Source organism: Ziziphus jujuba, chromosome 11, assembly GCF_031755915.1.
Source record: "Ziziphus jujuba cultivar Dongzao chromosome 11, ASM3175591v1".
Taxonomy (NCBI): Eukaryota; Viridiplantae; Streptophyta; class Magnoliopsida; order Rosales; family Rhamnaceae; genus Ziziphus; species Ziziphus jujuba.
This window is the reverse complement of record NC_083389.1, coordinates 11757445-11778597: the sequence shown is the minus strand read 5'-3', so window position 1 is coordinate 11778597 and position 21153 is coordinate 11757445. Positions and strand designations below refer to the sequence as shown.

At 33.4% G+C, this 21153-nt stretch overlaps 4 protein-coding genes across 5 annotated transcripts; 1 reads left to right on the top strand and 3 right to left on the bottom strand.

Moving 5' to 3' along the window:
- Positions 1 to 2307: 2307 nt before the first annotated feature.
- LOC107432390 (GTP-binding nuclear protein Ran-3) lies at positions 2308 to 5337 on the bottom strand. Its single transcript, XM_016043517.4, has 8 exons — positions 5175 to 5337; positions 4964 to 5033; positions 4340 to 4396; positions 4117 to 4234; positions 3436 to 3525; positions 3171 to 3350; positions 2989 to 3066; positions 2308 to 2686 (listed from the first exon to the last, which is right to left on the bottom strand). The coding sequence occupies exons 1-8, from the start codon at positions 5175 to 5177 to the stop codon at positions 2617 to 2619; spliced, it is 666 nt and encodes a 221-aa protein (XP_015899003.1). The 5' UTR covers positions 5178 to 5337; the 3' UTR covers positions 2308 to 2616.
- Positions 5338 to 8090: 2753 nt separating this feature from the next.
- On the bottom strand, positions 8091 to 12661 carry LOC107432362 (potassium transporter 5). 2 transcript variants are annotated; one of them, XM_025079680.3, is made up of 9 exons: positions 12495 to 12661; positions 12195 to 12349; positions 10907 to 11132; positions 10499 to 10747; positions 10257 to 10307; positions 9922 to 10182; positions 9674 to 9841; positions 9341 to 9595; positions 8091 to 9182 (listed from the first exon to the last, which is right to left on the bottom strand). In XM_025079680.3, the coding sequence occupies exons 2-9, from the start codon at positions 12339 to 12341 to the stop codon at positions 8332 to 8334; spliced, it is 2208 nt and encodes a 735-aa protein (XP_024935448.3). In that variant the 5' UTR covers positions 12342 to 12349; positions 12495 to 12661; the 3' UTR covers positions 8091 to 8331. The 2 variants fall into 2 exon arrangements, with proteins under 2 accessions (XP_024935448.3, XP_015898975.3); XM_016043489.4 differs by lacking the exon at positions 12495 to 12661 and having other exon boundaries at positions 12195 to 12472.
- A 769-nt stretch (positions 12662 to 13430) lies between these two features.
- On the top strand, positions 13431 to 17646 carry LOC107432361 (uncharacterized). Its single transcript, XM_048465540.2, has 4 exons — positions 13431 to 13592; positions 13708 to 13790; positions 13904 to 13994; positions 16340 to 17646. Exons 1-4 carry the CDS (start codon positions 13564 to 13566, stop codon positions 16371 to 16373), a joined length of 237 nt encoding a protein of 78 aa, XP_048321497.1. The 5' UTR covers positions 13431 to 13563; the 3' UTR covers positions 16374 to 17646.
- On the bottom strand, positions 17391 to 18119 carry LOC107432392 (uncharacterized). Its single transcript, XM_016043519.4, has one exon. The coding sequence runs from the start codon at positions 18018 to 18020 to the stop codon at positions 17649 to 17651; it is 372 nt and encodes a 123-aa protein (XP_015899005.1). The 5' UTR covers positions 18021 to 18119; the 3' UTR covers positions 17391 to 17648.
- Between the last annotated feature and the right edge of the window lie 3034 nt (positions 18120 to 21153).

Below are 21153 nucleotides of genomic sequence, written 5' to 3'. Positions count from 1 at the left end.
TATAAATATATGTATAATATAAATGAAGACCATGCTATTGCCATGCATGGTCCTTGAGGGCTGATAGGCATGAGAATCCAGATAATGAGCAATACAACTAGGCTAGAGAGAGAGAGAGAGAGAGAGAGAGGTGAAAAAAGCAGTCAATAAATTCAGGTTTCCCTAATCTAATGCTACCAATGCCACCCAATACATTCATATGGCATGGACAATGACAGTTGCTTGCTATCCTACCATTTATGCCACTCCCGTTTATGCGTAAGCACATGCTTCCTTTCCAGAACATGTCCTGTTTCAAGTTTACATGAAAAATACACTGTAGCCCAGCCTACCCCCTTCAATGAATTTTTAATCTTTTTTTATTTTTATTTTTTTTCCTTCTCATCATGTTTCCTTACCCTACCATGAACACTCCTCTCTATTTATGTTCCCTACTTCCTATGAATTTCGTATCTTCACATGATGGGCCATCTCTTGATCCATCACAATCTTTAATTACTACTCCTTCCCCACACTCTACCTCTTCTTCTTCTACGTCCCCTTCCTAATAACAAAACAAACTTCCTAGGCTGCTACATGAATTTCTATTTGTTCTTAACATTTTTTTTTCTCCTATTCATCTACTTAATTGATATTTTCTGCTGCATTGAGGGAAAAAAAGAAAAACCCAATTGGGAAATTGGCTGGTAATTATACTAAAATGCAAGATATGGTGAATAAGGGATGGTCAATTTGGGATTTTAATCCTATGCAAATTAATATAAGATATATACAAAAATATATCGGGGGGGAGTATGCGTAGATGGAGATGGAGAATTGGAGATAGAGGAGGAGAAGGTAATGGTATGACCAAAAAAAAAAAAACAAGAAAAGAAAAGAAAAAAAGAAAAAAGAAAAAGGAGAATAGCCATTTCACTGAGAAGAAGCAAGACAGGATGAGTCATTGCAAAAGAGAGCCCATTCAGGAAAATAGCAATGGAAACAGACCTTTGAAAAGATATGAGAAACGGCTTTGGTTTGGGGTGGGGAGGAATTAGTTGGCCCTAGCCCAAAGGCCACAATTTCCCGACCACCAACCGACAGTGAAAGCCACACTTTTGCTGCCTTAAAGCTAAATTTACCTCTGGCTCCAAAATGGGGTCCTTTCATATATTTTCTTTTAAAAATAAAATTTTGTTAGGATATAAAACCACCCCCTTCAAATTTTTTTGGACAGTGTCCTTTTGGAGGCCACCCCTCTCCTCATCTTGTAGTAGACATGCTGGCAATGGCTAAGACCAGCTTTCATTTGCCCCACTCTTGGTTGGAATGATGTGGATGCTTGGTGGGCAAGCACAGTGTGCTTCCGACCGACACCGATAGGGACAACTCCTACGCCATTTAGGGGGCTGGGTAAGGTCACTGGGGAGCCATTCCTGGTCTTACCAGCATGCGTGCCACTCCCCCCTCTTGGGTTCCTAAGACACGGGCAAGTGGGTGATTATGCTTCTCATTGTGCTATGTTCTTCTAACCCAAACCCCATCATCTTCTATTCAAATCCCCATGTGCCCACTTTGCTTCTCTTTTTTTTCCTTTTTCCTATCAGGGCCCTACATCACATTAAACTCCTCTCAAATTTACAGGTCGATGTTCCCAGTTCAGCTCTTGTTTTGGCCTTACAATAATGATATTTTTTAGCTCAAGCTAACCTTTCTATCAGCATTTCAAAGCAAGGGTAAAGATTTGATGTTCTATTGGCTTTAAGACCGACACAGACCATGTATGTATTGGCACTAATAGTATTAATCTTCTTCTTCGATTCTTGCTGAGATTTGCAAATTTTACCACCCGTTCAGAATTCCAAACGGTCTTTCAGCCCATCCTTTCTCCCATCAAAATTTTTAGATTCTCAAGATTTCATATCGTTAAGCCTAAAAATATCAAGTCATAATCAAAATCCCGGATCCTACTCGACATGACTAAAAGAACAATTAGACTCCCATCGGGGCCCGTTCCAAAGATGGTTCAAAGACCAACAAGGCAACGATTCCTCAAAAGTGCAGCCTGGTTGCATTGCTCACTTGCGTCCTATATGACACAATAGCAAGCCCAATACTCTTTCCGGTAAAAAGCCCAAAACTTCATAAGGTAGTCGTGGTTTCCTGCATGATGCATAACCAGACTATTTCTCGTTTATCATCTCATTGTACTAATCCAATTCACGGGCCACTGAATCGAAACAGCAGAGTTGAAGCTGGTCTCCTCTTATGGAAAGTGAGCCCAAGCTGAAAAATTGGGCGTGAAAACAGGATTCGGTTTTGGACGACTTTATGTAAAAAATTTAATGCATAAAAAAGCTCAAGTCAGAACACCCGAATGGGAATTAAAAATTTAAAACCCACAAAAGAAAAAAAAGAAAGAAAAAAGGGAAGAGAACAATCAGTATCCAGAAGTAGCTCAAACAATAGCTAGAGCAGAATCAACTAAAACGGTCCATGGTTTTCTCAATACATAAATTCCTATTCTGAGAGATAAATCCTGCCATTTACTGTCCACATGTTTGAGACTTCATAAACCGAAGAGTTCACAGAATAGAAGCTCGAATGAAATCCTCTCCAGCAATAGCAAGCCATCTCTTACTCAAATGTGTCATCATCGTCATCGGGAAGAGGCTGACTGGCAGCTGCTGCAAGCTCTGCTTCATGCCTGTAAGACACACGGGATGACCACAATAAGGCAAAGCATAAAATGATGCTCCTAACTTTCAAAAACAAAAATATTTGTCATGCAAGTGTTTGATCATTCATCCAAAAATAAATTCATCAAGGAGTTTGAACCAAGGAAATCATTATTAGGACATTCATTCACCACGGTATAACTTTCTATTGGTGCCAGCTTCAAGCATTAAAAGATTTAACACCATGGCATACTAATGAAAAGGGAGGGATGTTATTCGTTAAAAGATTTAACAACATGGCATACTAATAAAAAGGGAGGGATGCTCTTACTGTTGTTGAGCAGCCAAGTCGATGTGTACTTCAGGAGGAGCAAGGGCCGGTGACTCAACGAAGTGAAGACTAGGATCCCTGCAAGAACCATCATATCATTAATCATCAGCACCATCAAACAATTTGCAAACTACTAACCACAAATAAAAAAAAAAAAAAAGGGCAGCAAATTATCTAATTACCCAGCGAGCTTCCTTGCAAGATAGAGGAAGGGCTTCTCAAAATTATAGTTGCTCTTGGCAGATATCTCATAGTACTGCAGATTCTTCTTCCTGTGGAACGTAACCTGCTTGGCCTTAACCTGCCTGTTCTTCACATCAACCTTGTTTCCGCAGAGAACAATGGGTATATTCTCACAAACCCTAGAATTTTAATGAAGTTAAAACACCATTCTGACAATGCAACGTGAAATAGAAATCCATTAAAAGCTTTATATATTTAACAAACCTGCAGAGATCTCGGTGCCATGTGGGAACATTCTTGTACGTCAAACGAGCTGTAACATCGAACATAATAATTGCACATTGCCCATGGATGCTGCAGAATTTAAAAGTAATTTTTAAGTGATACGGAATAGAATAAAGAAGCAACATAACAAGACCACATTAAATCATATGGGATGCCACCACTAGGTACTGACAAACAGAAGAAATCGACCAAAGTTTGCACACTTGCAGTCAACAAATTAGGGAAACCAAAAATTAGACATCTAAAAATACACCATTTGACAAGAGCAGGAAAAATTCATGAATAATCAAGAAACTGGCACATGGGATCGGTAACATTTAGTTCCTGACCTTTAAAGTTCTAATCAATGTCATTGTTCAGTAGATTAAAATGTAACACCTCAAATAATAAAAAGTAGGTCATCTTTATCAACCTGGTGTTCCCTACCAATATATATATATATATATCATGGCAATGGCTTATTATTTCTGTTTATCTAATTAAAGACTACAAAATTAGTTAAACAGTCAGTTTACCATCTAATAACAGTATTCATCTTAGCAATCAAAGACACTGATTAATGAATGCGGCCAGCAATAGATGAAATTAATTGTCAAAAACTTGTTTTTATTTGATACAAAGTCAAGGGATCAAAGCAAATCCAAGTATCTATTCACTTACTAGTAACCGTCTCTTAGACCACCGAATTTCTCTTGTCCAGCAGTGTCCCAACAGTAGAATCTAATTTTTCCACAGTTTGTATAGAAATCCAATGGATGAACCTCCACACCGATGGTTGCTGTTTACAAAGAAAAATATGAATACATTTGAGTAAAAATCCAACACAAAAAACCAAAAAAGCCTAAAAGCAAACAAGGTGGGCATCATTTGAAAAGAAACTCACGTTCATATTTCTTCTCAAACTCCCCAGTGAGATGTCTCTTCACAAAAGTGGTTTTTCCTGCACAATTCAAAACATCGCAAAATGATTCAAATCACAAGAAGTAGACCATAAAAATGAACTAGTCCAAAAACCACAGCCCATTAGAACCATCTTTTATCATGATAAGCGAGCTTACTCCAAAGTTTCACCTTAAAAATATTATGTATTATAAACTTCTTCTTTTTTTTTTTTAATCTAGTAATCAATTATCAGGATCAAATAAATTAAATCGCAATATTATGCACGAAAACTGAATGCATAAATACGAAAAGAAAAAAATCTTTTCTCCCAGAAATTAAAAGTGATTTTTCAATTTTATCATGAATGATTTCCCGTAACAAATATTAGTGTCGTATTTATTATTGCCACAAAATTTCCCACATATTATTGATTCATCGAATAATCGGAGCCCATAACTCTAACCTAATTTTCGTACAAAATAAAAGAAAATCCAAGGGATCGGAGGCTACTTCCAAAGGTAGGTTAACAAGAGAACCAATCAAACCCAGAAAAGAACTATTAAAAAAAAAAAAAACCCCAAAATATAAAAATAAAAAAAAATAAAGATTCAAACGGAAACTTTACCAGTGCCACCGTCTCCGACGATGACAAGCTTGAAGCTCGGATAGTCAACAGTCTGCTGGTTTGGCAAAGCCTACAAAACGATTGCCAAAATAAAGCCACAAACAATTTTATTCAATTAATAATAATAACGCTATGAAGATCGATTGCTAAAACCCTAGAAACCAATAAGTAAAAAAGTAGAAGATCGGCAATCGAAGATCGAGAAAAATACCATTGGGATGGTGTTGGAGCTCAGAGAAGAGAAAGCTCTGAGCAAAGCAGCCAAGAGAGAGAGAGAGAGAGAGAGAGAGAGAGAGAGATATAGAGAGAGGGAAAGAAAAAGGGCCACGGATGGGGTTCAGAAGAGAGGAAGAGCAGAAGGGGCTTATAAGCCTTCGACGTAGCTTTATTTTGACGCGACTGTTGCCGCCATTTGATTTGATTACTTTCACAAAAGATTTAGTTTGACGCCGCTGATTTAACCGTTGGATTTGATTACTTCGAACAAGGCTTTACATTGACGCTACTTTTTCAGCCATTCGATTTGGTTAGTTTCGGAAATGTTCTAGAACTGCTCGACCCCAATACTGCCGCGCCATTTCACACTCGCTCTTTTTTTTTTTTTTTTTTTTTTTGTTTTTTTTTTTTAATAACGCACTCGCTCTTTATATTTTCTCTTTTTTTTAAAATTTTTTTTTTTACTTTTGGTAAATATGGTTTATCTTTTTTTCTTTTTCTTTTTTATAAAGTAATAAAAAAGTATGAATGAATATATAAACTAAGAATTTCAATAAAATGTATTTTTTTTCATGCTTTTTTTTTAATATCATAAATATTTTCTTTGTTTTTCTATAAAATTTAAACGTCAAACAAAAACTGTTGTGTGTAACTTTCCCTTTTAGCCAAACAAATTAAACCATCACTTTAACTCTTTGCTGGGTTAGATGGTAACTTTTGTGTGTTTTAAGATCTTCCTATTCAAAGTTTTGTTAACTTTTGGATATTCTTATTCTTTATTTTATAATTTTTTTTTTTTTAACATGACACTCAGTGTAGTATGAAAAAATGAGAACCTAAGGAAATTAATTATGCTTGGTTTAAAATTCTAAATTATAAATCTGAATTCTTTTTCCTTAATACAAATTAATTAAATAATATTATTTTATAGCAAAATAATATCTAAAAAATCAAAACATATGAATTAGCATGGCCATCGACCAACCCTTTCTCAATAATAATAATAATAATAATAATAATAATTATTAATTATTATTATTATTATTATTATTATTATTATAGGTTTATGGGCCAGACGTGCATACAAATTGATGAAATATGCATATTTGCGGATATGGAAATTGAAGTTTGAATTTTGATAAATTCTATTTTTTCATTAGATGATAATACCGTATGGTACAAAGTTATGGTCTGATGCCTATGATACTAACATAAAATATTTTTTTATCAAAAAAAAAAATAACCAAATATAAAAGAAAATTTTTTCAAAAGTACATGATTTTGTTTTGTGGTACAATTTTCAAATATAGATAAAAAAATATATATATATGATTTTATAAGTTACAAGTTTTATAGACAAAAAGAGTTTCATACTCAATTTACTAATATATCTGGCTTCTCTATTGATCAGCTGCTGGGCTAAAATGTGGCTCAAAACAAGACTTTTAGTTAAGAAATCACTTTAAGCATATAAGAATGGGAGATCATTGCATTGTAGACCTCGAAGAGCATATTCTCCGTAGAATTAGATTTTCCAATACATATTTTTGTAATTTTTTATTTCATGAACAGCAATTTCTGAGAAACTCTTGAACAACCAGAATTTTTCACATTGAAACTGAGAATTTAAAAATGATATATGTTTGATCTGAAGTATACAATCTTTCACGCATGCTCTCATTGCAGGTTCACTTGAATATGTTAATAATTGTAGCCCTTGCACACTCTACAAACCGCACTACTTTTAAATAGGTCTATTTTCCAATTTCCAACTTCAAATAACTTTTCTTTTCTTAAAAATCTATAATAAGCAATCAGTAGAAATAATCTGCATATATATTATGATTATGAATTCCAAGTTTATGTTTGGTCTTGCGATTTCATATGATGCAGTTCAAATTAGTTTTCTTGTCCATCTTATAAACACTCCCGCTGCTGCTGCTTCTGCAACTGCTACTACTACTACTACTACTACTATTCTTCCAAGCAGAAGAGCAACAAGAACAATGGACCAAGATCAGCTCATCAAGAACCAAGATCCCTGCATCTTTGTTGCAACATCTTAAAGGAAAAATGGTGTTAACCGAGTAAAGCAAAAAACTCTAGCTACGTAGAAGATTGCGATCGTGAATCTCAGCCCTTCAACTGTTTGAGTTTCTTTTATTGAAGAATTAATTAACATGGCGTTTTCACTTTGATGAATATATGAATGTAAGTTGCTGTGGAAGCAGTCTCAAATGTATGTGTAAATTAGCTCACATGTGAATATTTTATCTTCTACTTCATTTACACGACAAATTGTAATGTGATTCTACATGTTTTCACCACCAAGTATTCTCACAATAAACAATTTTTTTTATCAGGCAATGCATATGGACATTGGACTAAGCAATATTGATTCTTTTAGGTCTGGAAACTATTATGGTGCTGAAACATCCATTATTCTCACATTTAAGTCTATTATAGTGTATCATCTATGCTCCAATTTTCAGACCACCTACCATATAAAAGCCTCATGGATTTCCAACCCGTATCTTCAGGTGTTTATTTCCTCAATTCTCATCGACAACAGCAGCAATTTGTTCACCAACAATGTCAATGTACTTGAGCAGCGAAAAATCAGCATGCATAGCATTTGTTAAACAATGATGCTTTTGGTCAGTTGCAGCAAAAATTGGATCTAAGTATCCAAATCAAGTATGAGCTTGGAATGGAGCACTGTAATGAAGTTTTACACCCACAAGTTCCATTAACAATTCTAGTTGCCTGAGATGCAGAACCTACTCCAGCCAAACTCTGCTGAATGTCATTTGAGAGTGGCTCAGCTTTATTAACCACTTCCAGTCCTCTATATTTCTTTTAAATTTATTTTGTTTATATTTAAAAAATGTATAAATAGAATAAAAAGAAATCAACAAAACTACCGTATCGACCCTTTTCCATCTTACACAATAACCATATTAGAGTAACAGCATCAAACCCCTCCAGTCCAACATTGTCCCAACAAAAAGTTCTGATTCCACAATAATTATTTTATATATATAATCATATTCATAAAAAAATAATTGATTTCTTAAGCTACTCTCAATGAAAGAAAAGAAAAGATATAGTCTCTCAAGTAATCTGATCCTATGAGCTACTCTTATCGTATTCTAAAGCTCACAAGTCATACCAATTTTAAGCATGCGCCGGTGAGGAATATCAAACAACTGGTCAGTCTGTCTTGAGTTTTTCTTCAAGAAATTGTAAGCATAATTGATCAAAATTCTCTTCGACAGACTTGATCCTTTACCGGCAATCAGGTCAGTCTCACCAATCAAATGGACAACCCCAGCATGCCATGCTTTGTCCACTGCCTCAATTTCAGTTTCCAGCAGGCTCCGGTCCTGTCCCTTTCGCTCCTCCTCTATGAACTCTTTCAGGTTTTCAAGTATTTGTATTTCGAGAAATGATGCTTCTTTTCCCAGTTCAGTGTATCCATATCTTGTAGTACACTGAAATATCAGTTCTTTGTCATCAAGTCTACGAAACACAAAGCGCTCTTTGTCCAAAACTTTGGCTGTTAGTGTAGATTCAGTAGACACAAAAACAATAACAGAGTGCAAGGCAGGGACATTATCTATGTAATGCTTGAAGATAGGTGGAATGCCTTGAATAACCTCTGTATGAAAGATGGCAAGGCCAGGTAGTCGACACAGATTCGAGTTATTAACAATCTCTGCCACATTCTCAAAAGAAACCATGTAATCAAGCTCATAGTAGTACTTTCTTCCTTGGACATTATTCCAAACTAACATCATAGCGGTCAACGCTAACGCTAACGCAAGTGAAAGGTATCCTCCTTGATCAAATTTGTAGAGCACCGAGCTTAGATACATGAGCTCCACAGCACCAATTGTAGCAGCAAAGAAAATCACCAAAAGCATGTGAGTTTTCCATACCATTACCATGATAAGAACTAGGAAACAGGATGAGAGAAGCATTACGAACATCACTGCTATCCCTGTACACAGTAGATTTAGCATTTGTTAGTAGGTTTTTATAATGTATTGTGCTATGGAATCTTGAAAGAAAATTAAAAATTAAAAAAAAAAAAAAAAACAAAAAAGGAAAGAAAAAAGAAAAGAAAGAGAGAGTTTTAAAAGTGTTTGATAAATTTACCATAGGCATTGCCAATTTTTGCAGTGCTTTTGAAACTTAAAGTCACTCCTATACAAGCCAGCATCAGTATGTAGTTCGCTTCTGGAATGTAAACTTGCCCTTCATACTTCTTCGATGTGTGTATGATCTTCAAAGGAGGAAAACATTCCAATGAGAGAGACTGTTGGATTATGCAGAAAGTTCCAGAAATCATCGCTTGGCTGGCTGTGATGGCTGCCAATACAGCCACCAAAAGCATTGGCCAATAAAAAGGGCCTGCAAGCATCATATATGTTAAAAGAATTTAAATATTGCCATCTATTACCAACCAAATACAAAAAATATGTGAGTCACCTGGAATTGAATTGTAAAATGTGTCCGCAACTAAGTTTGTGTGCTTGCGAAGGAAGGAGGCTTGGCCAGTGTATGCCAGTACAAGAGCCGGGTATGTTACACAGCACATGCTGATTTGAATGGACCTAACAGTGAAATGTCCCACATCGGCAAAAAGAGCTTCACTTCCTGCATTTTTTCGAAAAGTATATAAATTCCCTTAGTTTTAAGTTTTTGTTAAGCAGATTAAAGGGAAAAAGTTTTAATACCTGTTATGGTTAGTACTACACCACCAAGTGAAATCCAAGCTTCTCCTTTGTTCCTCCTGAAGTAATCTACGATGTGCTTGGGGTTTACAGCTTTAATAACAGTTGGATCGTAATTGAAGATATTATAGACTCCAATGCCACTGATGAATGCAAACCACAAGCACATAATTGGCGCAAAACTGTAACCTACTTTGTCAGTTCCAAATCTCTGTACCATAAATAGGCAAACCAAAATGCCTACTGATATCCAAACAATCGCATCTGTACAAGCAGAAAAAGCAACCTCAATAATCCATCCGTGTAATTAGTATACAAAAGCTCATAATGTGGGTTACCTTCAGTCATAGCAGGTGTAGCTTGCTTGATGCCTCCAACAGCAGATAGAACTGCCAACAAATTGGAACAAATAATTTGTAATTTTATCCACATTCAAAATCTAAAACTGATATATCTATATATATATATATATGTATTGGCAATGTAGCCCAGTAGCATATCTGGCCCCATCACCCAAAAGAATGTGACTATATATAAATATTAAAAAAAAAGGATGGACGGGTGTCAATAGCCCACTTACCTGAAATACAAGGAGTGAGAACACCATCACTAATCACCATAGAGGTGCCAAGCATGGTGGAAAACAATAGAAAGTACTTTGCAAAAACGTTTTTCTCTAGCTTGGATTTTATCCATGATGCCCTTTTTAGTCGGTCTTTTGGCAAGTCAGGTTGGAAATCGGGGACCTCACTATCCTCAGCTTGCTCATTTGGTGTCAGACCAACCATGGCATGTCGGCATATAAAGGAATACAAAGCAAATGTTCCACCTTATAAAATTACCAAGTAATTAATTTTCATTTTTTTGGTTAAAATTCAAAACCAAACTCTTAAAATTCCATGCATTTTTGTAATGGAAAACTTTGTAAGTAAGAAACAATGAAACATGTAAAAATTAAAATAAGGAATCTAAGAGATACTAATCTTACCATCACCATTATCTGTGGCCTTCAAGACTATAAAAATGTATTTGATTAATGGGATTAGGGTTAGTGTATAGAAAATTAATGAAAGAACTCCCAGAATGTCTTCCTCATCACGTATTCCTTTGGAGAATGTGCTTCCATATACATAAAGAGGTGATGTTCCAATATCACCATAAACTACTCCAAGACTTTGTACTGCTAGTTGAAATATCACCCACCAATTTCTACCCTGTAAAAACACAGTTAAACTAATCCAATCAAATCAATTTAGATTATAGAAAAATAAATAAAAAGATAATTCGCATTTTAAAGCAGTAGTTGGTAAAGGAATTAGCTTTTGAATATATTATAAACAAGGGCTGACTGGTGCCCAACCCTTTTTTTTTTTTTTTTTGGTTCTAATACATGTGTGAAAGCTTGGCAACGAGACTAATAAATGTAAATTTAGATTCATATAATATAACATAAATATATTAGTCTAGATTAATACATACGAAAATGAAGGTCTTAATTAAATACAATTTATATGAATTTTGTTAAGATTTTGTATTTTTTATAATTACACTTGAAAAGTTAAATATCATGTGTTGGATGAGAATACTAAGCCAAGCATACTAAGCAAAGCATCATGTTTTGGCTAAAATATGTCTTCCTCATCTAAAACCCTATGAGCCCCATCAATTTATTAATCTTAAAAGGAAAAAAAGTTCGCTTTTCTAATTTATTTTTTATTCCAAAATGTATCTTGCTTTTGAATTTCTTTTTCCAAAAATTACACTACTAACAAGCTTGAATTCTAAGCCAATAGTCTGAAACCCCTACCCTCCCTCAAACAACTTAGCAAAGAAAAGCCTAAAAACAGAGGATTTGCTCTATAGAAAGGCTATCATGGAATTGAAAGACCCTTAAGCTAACAACAAATGCAGCCTTTTTTTTAATTATTATTTAATAAAAAAAAAAGGGTTAGAAAGGTGGAGGTTGGCGTAACTCAAAGTCCTTAACGAGAAAATCTGTATCCATTTATGTATATAGTTCTACAGGTATAACTGAGCCTCCAATCCAAATGATAATAAGACTTGAATCTTTGTTTTCTTAGTTAGAGTCTAAATTTCTTACCAGCCTACCCATTCACTTGGATACAAATACAGCCCTTTGATACAAACGGAAGCAGTCCAACTTGAACTTCTAGTGAGTTTCTAACAGGCTGTGTTGTACAATGCATTTTCCAGTTGCAGATCGATTTTTCTACATTTATAGATGTAAGTAATAATAATTATTTGGAACAAAGTACCTTTGAGTTTGAGGTATGGCCATGACGATTGCTAGAAATGCAGAGTGATTCTATGTCCACGCTTGGCATCATCTCGTTCGGTGAAAGCTGTGTTTCTATGATTCCTTGCTGGGATATGCACTCTATTTCCTCCTGTCTTTCGTCCATGGATTCATCTGCAATTTCATGATCATCAAGGTCAGCCATTTCTTACAAATCCCACACCACTCAATGGAAATATAGGTTTTGGATTTTGATGTTATTGACCAAACTGAAAGCCTTTGTAGAGCAAGCAAGCAATCAGGGTGTATATGAACTCACTTTAACATTCACAAGGAGAATCTTTTCTTTGCTTTGCTAATCACATTCATAGGAAAAAAAAACTCAGTTTGAAGATCGATTCAAGTGCATTGCCAAAAATGTTCTACATTATTAATGATGTACTTATTTTATCTTGGATTTTGAATGTTTTTCTTTTGTCAATTAATTTCTCTTTCTTCTTAAAAAGCCCGTGCAAGTTGGCAGCACTCTGAGAATAGAAAGCTTGATGGCCTTGGCCATGAGCCTAGAAAGGAAATGTGATCAGTTTTCTTAGACATAAATGCAAAATGGAGAAGTAAGCAAAAAAAAAAAAAAGCACAATATGCAGAAAATTAATTATCATGGTGGTGGACCATTATGATCCTAGTAAGCACTTTGACTTGGTAAGAACTGAAATTATTGATTTTATACTACATATATACTGTTTCTATTCAAAAAAAAAAAAAAAAAAGGCTATATATAAATACATAACATGTTTGCAATGTTGTGTTGATAGGTCTGCGATTGACTTGCTACGTAAAATAAAAAATGCTATATATAAATATATTTAATAAATTAAATATGATAAAAAGGTAATCATAAATAAGCATTTAACTAATACTTTTATTTTTTATATTATTGATATTTAAAACAATGATATCAAAATAATATCCTTGCATATTATATAATATATTACAAAAGATTTAAAAATTCAGTAAAATAGAAAATAAAATACTGTATAATATCTATTTAAAATATACAATATAATCCAATACAAAATACAAAATAGTATTATATTCTGTGCATGTTTATAGGTTTGTCTAATAAAAAAATATTTGGATTGAGATACACAAGTTTTATTTTGCTTTTACCAAAAAAAAAAAAAGAAAAAAGAAAAAAAAAAGGGTTTTATTATGCTCACAAGTCCGTGATTGAATGTCATATTTTTAAAAGCAGAATTTTGTTAATTAAATAGATTAATTTTCCAAAAAGTAAAACAAGAAAAAAAAAAAAAAAAATTTCTCGGACCAGACTCCCAGAAATTTACGGCATTCTGTCTCGTCTCAGATCTCACTGCTTCGACCCTTCAATGGCGTCTACCGCCGACTCCTCCAGCCAGTAAGTCTTGTAAAACCCATGAACATATTTTTTTTCAATGAATATTTGTTGATTATTTAATGTTTTTGAATATTTTTTTGTAATTTTTTTTCTTTGGGCATGATTATTATTAAAGGCAGGCTGCAATAAGGAAGCAAAACAAAGGACCACCATTCAAGTTCTTGGTTCCTCTTATATATGCCCCTGTTCTTCCTTTGAGTGAGTTTATATATATGTGTATATATATATATGTATTCTTTAATTCTGTGATTTATATTGAAATTACTTTCATCCAATCAATGCTTTGCTTCGTGGGTTTTTTGATTTTTCAGTTCGAATCACGCTACGGAAGAATCCTGTTTTAAGGGATCGTGTGTTTGGTGTGGTCTTGGCTGGGGCATTTGCTCATGGCTTCTATTTGGTGTATCCTTTTTCCATTTTGTGTTTGTATATATTCTACTGCTGCTTATTTTATACTATATATGTTGCTTTAATATCACCATCTATAATTGATTATTATTATTCTGAATTTCTCATTATTCTAATGGCGTATGAAATTGGAGATTGTTGGTTCAAGTTTTCCTGTGTTATTTATATTGTAAAACAAACATATTCTAATGTTCATGTATTCTCCCAAATGGTTATTTTTGAGGTAAAATGAACATATATCAAGTAATTGATTAGGGATAATATTCAAAGAAAAATATTACTCTGGGTTGAAACTGGAACCAATTTTTGTTTGTATGTTGTATTGAATTTGTTAATCAAAATCATGTATTTTTTTGTGATATTTGATTTAAATAAGGAGTTTTTCTAATCATATGTACCGCTGTATCAATTAAGTGGACGAAAATGGGGATAAACACGACACTTGTTCTGATGCTTAGTGTGTCTAAGGAGTTCTTGTAAATGATGAGATACTCATTGTATTAGTTACTAATTAGCGAGAAATGACTAACAATCACTGCAGGGATGTACACCTTATGGTTGAACCATAGAATGTGCATCTTCTCTCTACTCTTATACCATTTTCTTATCATGAGCAAGCATATAATAGCAACAGTAATTGAGAGAAAGATAGTAGCCTTGGTTTTTAGAGGTTTTTTGAATTGGAAACTGGGACATGGCTATGGATAGGAGTACCAATGCCAAAACATTTTTACCTCACTTACAGGCTGGGCTGAATTCAGGATGGAGTAACTTGTGGTGTCAATATTTCTTAGATCATCTATATATATATTCCTTCTGTGAATCTTGTGGATTGTGGCAAGACGGTTTGGGTTCAATTTAAGTCAAGCCAATATTTTCCTATGGATCCATTTATCACATAGGCTAATATTCATTGAAGTTAGCAGATGCATAATTCTGAAGGTCTTGGAAGGTAATTTAGGCAAGAATTTATTGGATGGGAGTAATTACTCATTTTGCTGTAAGCTGGGTAGTCTTAGTCTCAAGAAGTTGGTGGATACAAAGTTCATGAACGTTTTGGAAGGCGGGGAAGGTAACATTACCTGTTTTAAGGAATGTTTCATTTGCTTAAAAGTGAAACAGTTTCCGTAAGCTAGTCCTTGGGGTGACACTAGGTGCATCAAATATTTTAACAAACACTTGTTGATTTCTCATATAATGTTTATGATATGTGAGTGAGTTATCCTTTATTTCTCTATCCTGTCTGGATTTGATGGTGGATTTTCAACATTAATTTCTTTTTTATCAGTTCAGAAGTTAATGTGAATTTAGACATTATGTGAATCAGAAGCATTAGTGATTAGTTTAGGGACCTTAAATTAATGCATATTCCTCCCTAGGCAGCTCAGCTAGAGATCCAAACTGGCTACAGTTGAATTCTCAAATGAGTTTGGATGTTAAGACGCAATCTTATTTTCAGAGAAGTTAATTTTTGTCCAGATAAAGATAGTAAATACGCTTGCTTAAAAAGCTTCTCATCATTTTTTAGGAGACATTCCTGTGATCCACAGGGAGGTGGTTTGTGTAGATTCACTAAGCCTGTGTGTGATTCTGGCTGCTTGTTTCCATGGAGGACATGGATATGTTAAAGTAAACAGCATATGTTAGATGCACTAATAATGGTGATATCATACATCTGACCGATTATAGTGCTCTGTTGATTTTTCTTTATGCAAAAAGGCTAAAAAAAAAAAAAAAAAAAATGAAATTGAGGATGTTAGATTAGGAAACTGTTAAATTTGGAGTTTTGTTGTAGGCTCTTATTCTCATTTGCGATCAGTAAACAAATCAGTGAAAATAGATGTTTTCTTTCTTTCCTTAGTGGAGTTATTTACTTTACTGGAGTCATTCTGGTGAACCCTTTATATTGTCGAACAAAAGAGGAGAATTAGATCTTGTCCTGATCTTCAGCAGTCTTTACTCTTTACTAATGGAAACTGTTTGAAATAGTGTTTTAGATGGGAATCAGAGTGCAAAATGCCATACAGGTATCTGTATGTTGTTTTTAAGTTTGTCCTTGGTCTCTTATCTTTAATCACTTGTATCTGTCTATTCCATCTTGTTTTGCTTTACCTAGGGAATAACCGAAAAGAAAACTCATAGGCAGAAAACTCAGAGGCAGAGTAAGCATGATTAGTAATTGTGACAAATAATGTACACTTTGAAATTTGAATGTTTTGGTATTATAAATATGCTTATGTCAAGTTCCAATCTATTGCTTCTTTTATTTTCTCGAAAACCCTCTTAAGCACCTTGAATTTATTGTGTTATGTTGTACTTCCCTAATAGACATGTTACAGATCTGATTTGTATGATGCTGAGAGCAAGTCATGAGTTGGCAACTGCGATGTAGAATGTTTTTCGTCTCTCAATAACTTCCATTAATTTGCTGATTCTTTGCGGCCCAACATTCCAGGCATCCCCCAGGTCTTCTATACAAGGATTTCAGGACAGCTTTGAATAAAATAGCCTTAGGACAATTTTGGTATTGCATTTTCTATTTTGTATTAATTACTTTAAAAAAAAAAAAAAAAAAAGAGAGATGGAAAAAATTGAAAGGCACAAGATGATTGTTGTGATTCTAGACTTTCTAGCTGCAAGTAGAAATTTTGCGAAAAAATGTTTAAGATGATTTGAAACTTTGTTTAAGTTGTAGCTCTGTGATGTGGAATGCTATTTTAAATTTTAAAAAAAATGAATTTGTAGTTTGAATTTAAACCAAATAGGGAAAAAACAAATTTAGCTTATTATTTATTATTTTTCTCTTACTATGGTAGAAAAAATAGCTTTTAGCTTTTTGGAAGATGGAAAATTCCACCACTTGTAATATATTCAATGGAATAATTGAAATTTGGCACCAAATGAGTAATTTACCACTCACACAAAAAGTAATAAAGCGAATCCGTCAATATTGGATAAAATAGACGGTAAGGCCCAAAAACAATTTGAATAATCAAACAGCATAAAGAGATGTCAAATCGCAACATTAGGGTGTATTCCATTTCGGATCCAAACCCATATTCCAATATACCATTTCCTACCTGGATCTGGTTCGTACCATTTATTTATTGAATTACAAAGAAAGCCGATTGATGATTCGGATTCCAAGCCAGACCTTTATGAAATCTTCCCCATCCGCGTACCTCTAGATCTTAAATGAGAAAAATGATTCTTTCTTGATCCAACGGTTGTTAGGTAATTGCAGTACGTTAAATTCAGATTTGATTCAACTAATCAAGGCTTTAGGCCTTTAATAACAATCAATCTATTTCTGTGAAATAATCCAAATAATTCAAATGGAATCCGGTAATAGAAAAAGTCTTGGAAATTATTTGAGTGAAAAAAAAAAAGTCTAGGAAATTATGATTCAAATATTACAGAGCCAAAACAGTAAAAACTCATTAAGAAGAAATATATACATTTGATTAAGCACATGCTTAATCCACAACAGTCTAAACCATGTAGCAGTATCCGTATTGCATCGTTTACCCAATTTTTTTTTTTTTTTTTAAGGGGAAACAAATCTACATATTTATATAAACAAACTGAGAAAGAAAAAAAAACATCTCAGGAAATTAGGAAAAAAAAAAATTCAAATAAAAACCACTACTACTTCAAGTGCTTGAAATCCGAGGCGAGACGGGAAGCGATCGCGGAGTGGTACATGACGTCGTGAAACGAATCCGTTCCAGTCGTCATCATCCGGAGCTGTTTGGCTTTCTCCTCCGTGAAGCAGCCAGGTGCGAAACGAGATCGCTGATGCTTCTGATCGGCGACGACGGACTCCGATCGGGCCCCGGCTTTCACCTGCGAGTCCGATTTACCGTCGGAGTCAATGTAATCGGGTTCAGATGATATTCCGAAGAGCGGGGTCCACCAGCTGGCGCTCGAGCTTTTCCGGCGAGCCAAGTCGGATTTGTGGCCACCGGTAGCGCAGGCTCCGATGACAGATGGTCGGAAATGGAGAAGGTTTGTGGCCATTTTTCCAGAGAGATGAAAATGGATGAAGTTTGGGATTTTTTTTTTTTTTTTTTTTTTTCCTTGTTTTGAGAGAGTGATTGAGAGGGTAACGGTTAGGTCACGGCTTGGGTTCGGGTATTTAAAGGGGAGGAAAGTAGGAAAAGGATAAGATTGGACACGTGGCAGTTATGACTCATGAAAGGCGTGGGGTATCTTCTGCGCTTTTTTAATTACCTGTTTTTTGAAAAATGAAAACTGGATATTTCGGTCTTTCTAATAATCCATTTACTTGTGTTTCGGTCTCCAACGATGGGCGATATGACTCCGATGCCCCGGACTTGCTATTTCTTTGACGAAAATACCCTCACTCACTCACCCTCAGTTAATTGAATTCTATTTTAGTGCATTCCGTCAAAGATTATGGCCCACCTTTTCAGCTTTAATTTAAATATAAATTGACATCCCTTCTAAGCTATCTTATTCTTAATTCTATTAAATATTTATGTTGTGGATTTCTTAACCTCTATCTGTTATTAAAAAAAAAAAAAAAAAACTTCTCTCTATTTCATTTTATCTATTTTTTAAAAATATTTATAAAACTATTTTGAATCTAATGTAGATAAAAGCCAAAAAGAAGAAGTCTAATTATTTGCCAAAACAGTACTTTTTATTCAATTTTGGTAAATGCATTAAATAAATTGATTCAAAAAAAAACTTCAGTTTTTAGTCTTAATTAAGAATAATTGTTCTTGAACCATATCGTTAGCGAACGTTATGGCATATTAACTTTTTCTTCTTCAATACGAAGTTATAATGTAAATTTTGTATTATTTACAAACTAATCTCCAAAACTAGCTAGAATTTGATCAGATGAAACCCACGAAGTGTTTTTTTTTTTTTTGGCTAGTGTGGCTGTTGCCACCAGGCACCCCAACCCACCCCAAGACTCGAACGTGGCACTCACAGGCCAAGGTTGAAGTTGAACTCGAGCAATCATTTCAATCAATTAATCTGAATCATTCTTATTTCTATCATCTTGATTTCTTTATTTATGATTGATCTATTTTTCTTATTAGCTGAGTTAGAAAGAGTTAAAATTATGAATAGAAGTTGGCTCGATTGAATTCATGCTATCTAATATAATGATGAATATCAGGTGTCATTTATTTATATGATTCGTTTTTAGCTTTTGTTTTTTATTTTTTCACCTAAATTTGTGTTTTTTGCTTTACTCATCGCTAAATGGTAATTAAATTTTGATATACATCTAAACTAACTACAAATAAAAAAGAAAAAAAAAGTAAACATATATACCAAATTTAACATAATTTTAAATTGTATTATTTTCCGTTAACTTCATTATGGTTTACAACTACACAAGCAAATTAACTACACAGTTAGGTAAAACAAATTTGGAAAGAATTAAAACCGAGAAACTAACTCATTACCGAACAATACCTAAGAGTACATAATATATATACATATGTATATTTTTGGGAATACTACATGTCACATGTGCTACATATATTTATTTTTATTTTTTCTAGGATCAATACATCCATTTAAATGTTTTTAATTATTAAACTAACAGAGGCAAAAGAAAATTCATTATATTTATAATATATAAATATAAGCATACAACATACTCCATTAATTAATTACCACGCCAAAGTTTCTATTTAAAAAAAAAATTGGAAAAGTAAGTTAAAATACAAATAGCCACTTGTACGACTGGAAATTATCAAAGTCGTATCATTATATTCATTACAAGATATTTTAGGTAAAAGAAACAAAATCCACCTCAAAAGTGATATATACCAAAAATAATCTCGTTCCATATCACGAAAAATGTCCAAGTTTATTAATTTTCATTTTTCAACCCGAAAATGGTTTTGTAAAGTTGTGTTAACATGTGTGAATAAATAAATATAACATGTACGTATAAAAGTCTATGCGTATAGGAAATGGATCAGCATGCATATGCACATTTTTATATTTTACAATGGACATATAGGTTAATTATGAAGGTGTACAATATATGCGATCCTACATAACCCTATAATTATGAAGACACTACAATCATAAGTATATAATAGATTATATATATATATATATATATATATATATATTATTTAAAGAATTGTTTGGATGTAATTAAATTTTGTCAAAATTAAAAGGCAAACAAATTGGGGATAAAATGATTCAAAAAATGTAAATATTAGATTAATATATATATACTTGGAGAGAATATAGCATACTGATAACAAGTTTTTTTTTTTTTTCCTTATTCTTGAAATCCAAATTATAATTAAATATGATTGAAGATGACTATGGCATCCTATATAATAATGTATAGTAAATATCATAAAAATTAATTAATAAAATCATATATCTTTTATTTTATATAAAGTTGTATATTGAAAAAAGAAAATAAATATTTTATTTAAATTTAATTAGTTGAAGAGCAAAATTAATAACTTTTTAAAAAATAAAAATATAAAAAAATAACATTTTGAAAAAAAAAAAAAAAGGAAAGAAACTTTATTGAATTTTATACATACTACTTCGAATTTTAGGACCTATCCGTGGATATATATATATATATAGGGAACATTTAGACACCCTAAAAAAACAACCAAAAAAAAAAAAAAGAAGAAAAGAAAAAAAGAAGAAGAAAAGTTGAAATTTGAATTATTACTTGAAGATATTTACGTATAGATGTATTTTCCCGCGGGGTTTCCATTGGCGTTTGTCATCGCATGAGACAAGCACGTGATGATTAATGTGGGGAAAGATTGATGTGTAAGGAGGTCGTGTTTGGAAATGGAAGAGCAAGTGGAAGTCGTCTCCGGAATCACGGAAGAAACACGCCCCTATTAGAAAATAAATATTATTCAATGTACTCAGCGTGTCTCGTGGGCCGTCTGGAGAGACTGTCTTTATGTGGGTTGAAGATTGAAAAAGAGAATATGTACAAAGCCCATTTCGAATCCCTCCATATTGGCTGTCTCTGTAGCATATGAGCTGTGTTGGCCGCCCACAGCTTTCTTTTTTCTCATTTTTGTTATTTTTATTTAATTATTTATTATTATTATTTTTTGTTTGGGTCAAAAAGAAAATCTGTTAAAAGGGTTTGATTGGAAATGGAGGGTGT